This window comes from Monopterus albus, unplaced genomic scaffold (assembly GCF_001952655.1).
Source record: "Monopterus albus unplaced genomic scaffold, M_albus_1.0 scaffold121.1, whole genome shotgun sequence".
Taxonomy (NCBI): domain Eukaryota; kingdom Metazoa; phylum Chordata; class Actinopteri; order Synbranchiformes; family Synbranchidae; genus Monopterus; species Monopterus albus.
In genome coordinates, this window is record NW_018128001.1 from 1882453 (window position 1) to 1893110 (window position 10658).

The following is a 10658-nucleotide window of genomic DNA, read 5'->3' on the forward strand; positions in this document are numbered from 1 at the left end:
TGAACTCCTCCCCTCTGGACGGCGTTACAGGTCGCTGTCCACCAAGACAACCAGGTACAGGGACAGTTTCTTCCCCCAGGCCATCTCTCTGATGAACACTTGACCAATGACAGTATGACTGGACAATAACCCTCAGTGCAATACCTGTAAATATACCTTGTACAGATTATACAGACTCCTACATGTCTCTAGTACTCTGTTTTAAGTACTCTATTTTTATCCCTAATTATCTCATTTCAATGAACATTCCCTTGTTGTCTGCATTGTTTACTGTCTGTTTATGCTGCTTTTTTCTGCATTGTTTGCACTGGTTGTTGATGTTAATACTGCTATTTTGTTATATTACACATTGAGAGTCAAATTCCTCATGTGTCCAACACACCTGGCCAGTAAACTGATTCTGACAAGGAATTTGTTTCTGGTACTGAACCGATGGCAGCCATCTGCGGCGCCAACTCAATCGGTCGATGGTTCTAACCAGCGGGGGACGGGGTTCATTGTCTTGCCCAAGGACACTTCGACATGTGGACTGCCGCCACCGAGATTCAAACCTTCAACCTCCTGGTTGGGAAACGACTGCTCTACCCACCATACCACTGTCGCCTCCCTTCCTATGTGCTTGTAATGGTTTAGAAGCTAGTAATTGTATCACTTTTTTAAATGACAATTTTAAAGGTGTTGTGGTACCAATATTTACAAGAGTACTATTAGTTCTCTCTCGCCTGCGGAGTGCACAAGACGACAATATTTCCTTACTAAAGTAATTTTTCCTCTGACAGTCGTCAGATCTGAACAGCCCTCTTAGATAAACAAAGCACATTAAATCTTACAGCACCTTAGTTCATGTCAGTTCACATAAAATAAAATCAACAAACTTCATTACAGGAGCATAACTGGAGGAGAGAGGTGGAGAAGGCCCACTCTTGTCATCTTGTCTTGTCATCAGCAGGTTTATACCGGATGTGACTGGTTTTGATTTCTTGATATTTCACTTTTGTGCCACTATTCATCAACTCTCATTATTAATAGCTGCACTGTGTAAAACTAATGGGAACTGAAAGTATTCAGTGCATTGTGCTTCCATTCTTTGTGCTAAGCTAGGCTAACAGATTCCCCCTGCTTCTAGTATTAACAAGATGTTGTGGACTAAAAAAACTTAGAAAAAATCAACTAGACTAGATTTCTAGGTCGACCTAGAAATCTAGTCTAGTTGATTTTTTCAGTTTACTATGACCTGGATGACTGAGAATCTGCACAGACATGAAGATGTTGTGGAGGCTAACAGTTTCCCCATGCTTTCAGCCTTTGTGCTAAGCTAAGCTAACCATTTCTCTTTCCTTCCAGTCTTTGTGCTATGCTAGGCTAACCATGTCTCCTGCTTCCAGTCTTTGTGCTAAGTTAGACTAAAATGCTAGGGTAAGTGTTGACTGTGTACTGAAAACAAAGACCAAAAAAGGTTTAACATTGTACAATTAAGATATTTGCTTCCTCTTCATTGCTATTCTCAGCTGTGGTGATGATCTGTTGTGGATCTTCAGATTCGTTTTTAGTGACTCGGGTACAAGCCGAAACATTTTGTGTAAATGATCCAAGAGTTACTGATCAGCTGACTGATAACAGTAAACAGGCTGATGTGAAAGGACTGATCGATTTGACTGATTTGTGATGATAATGAGTTAAATGCAATCTTCCTCTGATGAAGGCTTGTCTCCTCTCTCCTCCTGTAGTGCTGATAGAGATGCAGGACGAAGAGTTCAGACAGAAGAGCTCCCCAGGTCAGCGCACACACAAACATACCGTACACTGACATTCATTTCCTGGAGACTCTACCGAGCCGTAAACGAAGTTGTCACCCTAAAATTCAATGTTTTGCACGGTGGGTACCAGAGGAAGGTGGGCCCCCACACTGTGAGTAATACCAGGCACACCTAACCAGGTACACACAGGTTGCTCTTTCTATCTTTGTGAGGACACTTGGTGACAATGCATACCCTTGCTCCATACCCTACTCTTAACCTAACGGAAGGTGGTTAGGGGTAGAGAAGCGATGGTAAAATAAAAATTTTTTTAATTCCTTTCCTTTCATGGGCCTAATTTATTTATTAGATGCAGTAGTTAACCACGCAAAAACGGCAAACATGTAATTTGACGACTACAGTCACTACACAGCTATGAATATAGTTGAACTATGCAAGTTATGGCAAAATGTAGTTAAACTACTAGTTTAATTACATGTAGTTCACTACTCCCCAACACTGGTAGCTTCTACCTGAATCTTAATCTGTTATAGGCGTTCACACATACAGAGACAAAGTAGTTGGCCGTTGCTGGATTCTGGCGATGCTGTAGTTCTGGGAGTGTGTGGTGTTGAGCTGGACTGATGTGATTATACACTGTACTGTTTGCTGTAGTCTATTCCCTGTTGTACCACTTGTTTATGATCACAGTAGGTGATTCTAATAAGTTGGAACTTGAAGTCCAAACTCCCTAGGACAGGAGATGCAGTACTCTCAACATGCAACTGGAACAATGGCATCCTGGCAGACAAATGACTGTGCTCTGTAGGAGATGTAGCTGTCTGTATATACACCGATCAGGCATAACATTATGACCACCTGTACGCACTTCAATGCAACACTTCTGCCTTAACATTTGTGTATATGAAGCTCAAAATGTTTGTCTTTAGTGAGATTGTCATAAATGTATAAATTCAATGATGTGCTAATTATTGAGGTCATAATTAAAGGTAGTGTTGTCCTGGACTCTTATATTCAGAGGTGTCTGTATATTTTTGTCCTGCACGTTGACATACATGAGAGGGTCAGAATATTAGGAACACCTCTGAATATAATGAACTACTTTGTGTGTCATTTTGAGCAGTGGTCCCCAACCCCCGGGCCGCGGACCGGTACCGGTCCGCGGCCCGGGGGTTGGGGACCACTGCTCAAAATGACACACAAAGTAGTTCATTATATTCAGAGGTGCTCCTAATATTCTGACCCTCTCATGTATGTCAACGTGCAGGACAAAAATATACAGACACCTCTGAATATAATGAACTACTTTGTGTGTCATTTTGAGCAGTGGTCCCCAACCCCCGGGCCGCGGACCGGTACCGGTCCGCGGCCCGGGGGTTGGGGACCACTGCTCAAAATGACACACAAAGTAGTTCATTATATTCAGAGGTGCTCCTAATATTCTGACCCTCTCATGTATGTCAACGTGCAGGACAAAAATATACAGACACCTCTGAATATAATGAACTACTTTGTGTGTCATTTTGAGCAGTGGTCCCCAACCCCCGGGCCGCGGACCGGTACCGGTCCGCGGCCCGGGGGTTGGGGACCACTGCTCAAAATGACACACAAAGTAGTTCATTATATTCAGAGGTGCTCCTAATATTCTGACCCTCTCATGTATGTCAACGTGCAGGACAAAAATATACAGACACCTCTGAATATAATGAACTACTTTGTGTGTCATTTTGAGCAGTGGTCCCCAACCCCCGGGCCGCGGACCGGTACCGGTCCGCGGCCCGGGGGTTGGGGACCACTGCTCAAAATGACACACAAAGTAGTTCATTATATTCAGAGGTGCTCCTAATATTCTGACCCTCTCATGTATGTCAACGTGCAGGACAAAAATATACAGACACCTCTGAATATAATGAACTACTTTGTGTGTCATTTTGAGCAGTGGTCCCCAACCCCCGGGCCGCGGACCGGTACCGGTCCGCGGCCCGGGGGTTGGGGACCACTGCTCAAAATGACACACAAAGTAGTTCATTATATTCAGAGGTGCTCCTAATATTCTGACCCTCTCATGTATGTCAACGTGCAGGACAAAAATATACAGACACCTCTGAATATAATGAACTACTTTGTGTGTCATTTTGAGCAGTGGTCCCCAACCCCCGGGCCGCGGACCGGTACCGGTCCGCGGCCCGGGGGTTGGGGACCACTGCTCAAAATGACACACAAAGTAGTTCATTATATTCAGAGGTGCTCCTAATATTCTGACCCTCTCATGTATGTCAACGTGCAGGACAAAAATATACAGACACCTCTGAATATAATGAACTACTTTGTGTGTCATTTTGAGCAGTGGTCCCCAACCCCCGGGCCGCGGACCGGTACCGGTCCGCGGCCCGGGGGTTGGGGACCACTGATTTTGAGGATATATTTGTGGACTGTTATGAAAAGGTGCTTCTGTGAAAAGAGCCGCCTCAAAACATTTGTGGGCTGCTTTGTCAGGCAATGTAAACAAATAAATATGGATTTTAGTAATCGTTCACCTCACCTGACCGTAGTCATTGCAGTACCTTAAACATTAATAGAACATTGCCAAATGACAAATAGTCCCTTCAAATTTGTAGAAAAAAGTATCTCAGCCATGTGTAGCTGGGTCACTGGAATTTGCAGTGTGGTGGGGCTGACTTTTGTAATGCAATGACTGTCACCACATAGTTTTACAAATAGTGAATAGCGTACTAAAGACATAGTCTCTGTGTGAACAGATAATTTCATAGATACAGGATCTGCATGAACACATTACTCTATGGATATCTAGATGCACATAAATTATGTACCAGAGTCAATAAAGGTGATTCTGATTCTGATGTGCTACTGTAGATTTTAATAAATAACTGCCAGTGAGGGGAGTGCCCTTTTTCTCAACTTGAGCATCAGACCCCCAAAATGTCTGTGCATGGCCCTTTTGCACTGTTTCTGTACTCACGGTAAATCATGGATGATTTCTGTCTGAATTCTCCAAAATGAAAAACTCTCCCATCTCTTATAGACAGGTGTAGGAGCAGGGGGAGGGATAACCATGGAGACGGCCTCACCTGAGAGGTGCGAGTTGCCATGACCGCTTCATTTAAATATGAACGATTTATCTCCAGCCTTTGTCAGGTGGTTGCACTGTTTGTCTCCAAACTGTGCTCCCTCTTTCATTCTGTTTTGTTTTTTCTTTTAATGGGTCATTGAAAGTTAGAATGGGAGGGTGTTGATGAGAGAGAGAGAGAGAGAAAGAGAGAGGCCGCTGAACTGAACGAGCTGCTCTAAGGATAAGGATAATCACCTTTATTGGCCAAGCATGTTACATACAAGGAATTTGTTTCTAGTACAGAACCGATGGCAGCCATCTGCGGCGCCAACGCAAATGATGGCTCTAACTGTCGGGGGCAACGGACTTTGACATGTGGACTTCAGGCACTGAGATTTGAACCTTCAACCTTCTGGTTGGGAGACGACTGCTCTACCCACCGCACCAATGTCGCCTCCCCCTAAGACAATGTGCATGCTGCACTCACTCCAAGCTGTGCAGGGCTAGGGCTCACCGTATTACGAAAAAATACAGCATGTTTTAATGCCAAAATAGCCTACAGTATCAAGGAACAGCTATTTAGTGTCTGTGTGTTTACTGTGGAATATAGACACGCCTTATCAGACAACAGGAGAAGGGGGGGATCCTGTTTTCATGTTCCTCTGCTGAAGGGGGCAGATATGTTTCCTACCAAAAAAAGAAAGAGGCTCTGGCAGGCCAGATTTGTGACACCACAAATTCAGACAACTAAATAAGGTTCATGGGTTTTCCAGAGTTCAGGAGAAGCCAGAAGCCTCTGGTTTCCAGCCAGAGCTAATTATTCAGCACCAAGAAGTGAAAGTTGTCTTTGACAGCTCACTGCTAAAGCTAATGGTTAGCCTTGTGCTAACGGTTAGATGAAGAGCTACAGGCAACAGACTCGGCTCAGCTCATCACCTTGTCCAGGTAAACCTCACTGTGTGCTGCAGAGGAATAAAAGTGGAATTTCTGGTTGCTCCACTTGACTTTCATCACAGAAAAACCACACCCTTTTTTTTTGTCTTTTTGTCCTGTTTGTAACCTTTCTCCAACTTGTAATCCCTGTCAGACCTGTCGTAACAGGTTGCCTATGGCTTATGACCCTGTAACCAGACATTGCATGAGCCATAAGCCTTCTTTGGTGGAGACCCTACCAAACTCCCACATAAATCACACCCTGGTTCATATTGTCCTCATGTGGAGCATATTTCTAAATAAAGTTGAGGTTCCAGGGTCCATATGCAGAGGACTGTAGGTTTAATCTGGCCCTGATCAGGACATGTTTTAGCTGAACCCGTTTCAGATCTCTGGTCCTCCTGCTGCTTAATGTTTGGTCCCTGAGCGCTGCATCGTTAAGGTTAGGGTTACACAGGCTAACCCTAACCCCATGTTTCAGGTGGGATGGCGCTGAGTATTGCAGTAATTTACATGATGATGATGATGATGATGATGATATGTTTCAGAGGCCAGCCTGCCAGGAGAAGACATGGTTGACGATAACAAGAGCTGCCACTGTGAGTTTGTACCTCAGGATCTAACCCCGGGGTTGAAGGCCACCATCAGAGCCATCTGGTACAAACTGTTTGTTTTTATTTTATCCAGAAAATCATTTTTATTTTCATCACTTTATCTGCTCACCATTCATCGCTTTACTCACCTTTATTTGCTGGTTATTCTGCTTTTCATTCACAATATTTTTATTATTATTTGTGCTCACCCAGGGTCAAAGGTCACCATCGACTGTTGGGTAAGACCAGTTAGTCTGACCATTTAGCTTCATTGTTTTCTGTTCTGTTGTCTGCTACTAAAGCTCCTCTGTCATGCTGTTTGGTAAGAATTTTTATTGTTACTTCTTTTTTGGTGGTGTTATGTGCAGAGCAGTACTGTCCACTCCACAGCTCCTCTCCTGTCAGCTAATTGAAGTTAAAATTTCAGGAGCGGTTCTTCTCCAACAATCCAGTTGTCCAGTTCTCTAAAGTTGACCTCATGTCAAACACATTCTGGGTTAGCTCAGTTGCAGTAGTTCCAAACCAAATCCAAAACTATCTAAGAGGACCAGAAGCTCTCAGCTCATACAAAAATAAATAAATGTGAAGTGTTAGTTCCCTTCTATTCTGTGTCTGTGTTTCCTAGTTTGGGCTTGGGCACTCTAGTTCCATCAGCCCTGGTCCAGGATAAGTGACAAAGGCAGGTACTCCTATCATGGACTGAGTCTCTTCCAGCCTGAGTCATTTGGATTTGACAGCAAGAAGATAAAATCCTAAAACACTAATCATCCATTGTTCTCAAAGATTTCTGAAACATGATTGATACCTGCGAGTGACCAATGATGTCACTTTTTGCGATCAGGGAGGAGATGTTCACTGTTCATGCAGCTGAGCTTTTTCCTTATTTTTTTTCTACCTTATGAGCACAAATGTCTTTCCATGGAAGCATTAGACACTGCTGGTTGGTGCCATAAATTTTTTGGTATAAAAATGTGGTGTTCTCATGGTTTTATATGGCTGTCTCCCTCCAGAACTCTAGCAGTTATTGAGCAGTAATTAAGGCGGAAGGTTTCTGATCTTTCCTGACAAACAGTCTGAGTTCATTTGTCTTTGTAGCATTCAGGTGGTCTACAGATTTGTCCCAAGCTTAAGTAGGAAACATACATTTCCACAACCTCCGGTTTCCTGTGGTATTCCCAGGCCTGATGGGAAATATAATCCAATATGTTCTGGTTCCACCCCAGGGTCTGCTCTCGGGTAGATGTACCCAGGATACTCCCTCAATATTCTGATCAGATGTTCAATCACCTCAAATGACTCCTTTAAACATGAAGCAGCAATAGGTAAATGAGAAGAATGTAGAGAGAAGGAAGAGTGATGTGTTCATGTGTTCTAGAGACCAGTCCAGACCCACTGTCTGGACTGGTCTCTCTGGGCAGAAGACTCAGTCTGTGAGATGGAACTGGACTACAGAAACCAGTCCAGACCCACTGTCAGAAGACTTTGTAGGTCTGACAGATGGATCTAGTCTAGAGAAACCGGTCCACACTAGATTCACCATATCATTTCTATTAGTTCCTGTGCCCACCTGATGTCTTTCCAACTGTTAGAGGTTGGGTGACAGTTGACTCCTGTTTTTCTCTCTCTCAGCATCATGAGGTTCATGGTGTCTAAGAGGAAGTTTAAGGAGAGTCTTCGTCCCTATGATGTCATGGATGTGATCGAACAGTATTCAGCTGGACACCTGGACATGCTCGCCCGCATCAAGAATCTTCAGTCAAGGTAAGACTTGACGTCTGACTCTGACCTGTTGCCCTTTTGTGTGTTACTTCCGCATCTCCTAAATGATTTCCCTGTTGAATCGTTCATCTAACCATCAGAGAGTTCCTGTTTTTAGACCAGCACTTGGTTGAGAATATAGGCACAATGGAGATGAACTGCACCTGGTGAGTGGACGACAGCAGAGGATGGTGACTAAAATCCACAGTCAAGACGTACAGTTTAGGAGCTTTTCACTGGCCTTTATTCTGTACAGGAAGTCACAAACTCACATTGTGGTAGATCCCGATTTAATATGCCATCAAACCAACTGTTCAGCTTCTCCTCAGGGTCCAAAACAGCTGTTGGTTTCTATATGACAAGGAGACTGATAACATGCTGATCTGTGTTGGTCTCCATACCTCATTTTGCTCATTTCCAGCCCTTTAATGTTTAATCTTGGGTACATCTAGATTACCTTGGCACCCCTCATAACCTCAAATAGTCAAATTTTTTCAGAACGATAAAACCAGAGAGTCTCTTCCTAAAAACGAGAGGATACTTCATGAACGCTGTTGGTCTTGTGTCGCAAGTGGACAGCACAACAAACTGCGACGGCAGTAATTAATATGAATGTCTCCTCCATAGATAGTTAAACAACAGTATATGTCCCAAAGAGATGTGTAACACTTTAAACAAAGTGGGTAACTGAGAAACCCCATATTTAAACAGACATAGTAACTTCTCCAGCCTTACAACAGTTCTCTCTAACATGACAGAAACAAGGCATTAACAGACGCATGTAATATAACAAGCAGTCGTCTCCCAACCAGAAGGTTGAAGGTTCAAATCTCGGTCCCGGCAGTCCATGTGTTGAAGTGTCCTTGGGCAAGACACTGAGCCCCCCGTTGCCCCTGATAGTTAGAGCCATTGGTTCTGTATCGGAAACAAATTCCTTGTGTGTGTAACATATTTGGCCAATAAAGGTGATTATCCTTATCCTTATTATAGTGGAAATGCAGTATCTGAGAACTACATGTCATGCCCTGTTTGCTGACTGTGTTCAGCCCCTCTGGTAAACGCCACCATCAATCACACATTTATTCTGTTAACAAACTATTGTGCAAATACCAATTAATAAAATCCCATTTGCTGCAATTTTACAAGGAATGATGTTTCTATAAATTCTCATGTTGATCCAGCATCTCAACCAATCAGCTCTAAGATCAGGTGAGAGCCAGGTATTTCCTATCATGCCCTGAGCTCTTGCAGTCTGTGGAGAGCAACTGCAGCACCTGACTACAAAAACCTGCAGCTGCCTCGATTCTGAGAGAATATTGCTGCCCATATTATATCAGAACCAGTCAGAAAACCAACTGGCACACATTGCTGGTGATCAGTTCTGCTTAAATCTGGGTCATCTTAAACATGCCTCTTACTTCAACTTCAGTGTCGGCAACTTAAGGCTCTGTGAGGTCACTGTAATGGTGTTTCCTGATTGGCAGGGTGGATCAAATAGTTGGCAGAGGAACACCAATTGCAGATAAAGACCGTCCCAAAGCAGCCAGTGATGAGCTTCCTGAGGACCCGAGCATGATGGGACGGCTGGGGAAGGTGGAAAAGCAGGTAATTACTAGCAACTAGTCTGTTGTTCACAAGAGTTTCAGCGAAGTGGCACTGAAAACTCAAACTTTGAACTTACTGATTGGTCTCATGTCCCTCAGGTCCTCTCTATGGAGAGAAAGTTGGACTTCCTTGTTAATATCTACATCCAGCGAATGGGAATCCCTCAGGCTGAGACCGATGCCTACTTTGGGTCTAAGGAACCGGACCCAGCCCCGCCCTACCACAGTCCAGTGGATCAACTTGAGAAGAGCCAGTCCATCTCAAAGATTCTGCAGTCAGTGTTTATTACTGGGAAACCACAGGGCCAGTTACACAACAGAACCTGTTGTTGATCAGATGTTGTCACTGAGCAGGGTTTTGACCCTTTAGCATGTTAACATGTAGTTAACATATTATTTACGTGTTGCACAGGGTGTTGCCTGGTGACCATGTAGAGAAGAGTCGTTACGTGACAAAGATGGTCCGCTCAAGCAGCTCCACTGGACACAGGAACTACAATTCCCCCACCTGCCCCCCCTCCACTTCCTGGCAGCCAATCAGCTCTCAGCTCCACCAGCAGGGCCCTCCCCAGCATAGCCACGGCAACACACCGAGTCCAGTGGGGGATGGGTCACTGGTTCGACTCCCACCTCCTCCGGCTGGAGAGAGACATAGCGGGAACCGATCAAACCGTCACAGCACTGGAGACCGAGGGGGTGCAGAGACACTGGACAGGAGAGGAGAAGGGGGCAACGGAACAAGTGGAGGAAGAGGAGGGGGAGTGGAAGTGGAGGAGCTAAAGCTGGACAGTGACACCTCCGTCTCAATCCCGTCAGTGGACCACGAGGAGCTGGAACGCTCCTTTAGTGGCTTCTCCATCTCCCAGTCCAGAGAGAACCTGGACTTCCTCAACAATGGCTTCTACTCCTCCACCAACCTGGGAGAACACCATGGAGGAGGAGG

At 44.5% G+C, this 10658-nt stretch overlaps 1 protein-coding gene across 2 annotated transcripts in view; it reads left to right on the forward strand.

The window, feature by feature from the left end:
- Positions 1-10658, forward strand: part of LOC109966939 (potassium voltage-gated channel subfamily KQT member 2-like) — an 81000-nt gene that overhangs the window by 68801 nt on the left and 1541 nt on the right. For both annotated transcript variants that reach the window (XM_020612199.1, XM_020612200.1), the window contains 6 exons: positions 1728-1775; positions 6309-6417; positions 7983-8114; positions 9596-9716; positions 9815-9990; positions 10128-10655. In XM_020612199.1, the coding sequence (XP_020467855.1) occupies positions 1728-1775; positions 6309-6417; positions 7983-8114; positions 9596-9716; positions 9815-9990; positions 10128-10655 (1114 nt within the window). The remainder of the gene's footprint in view (positions 1-1727; positions 1776-6308; positions 6418-7982; positions 8115-9595; positions 9717-9814; positions 9991-10127; positions 10656-10658) is intronic.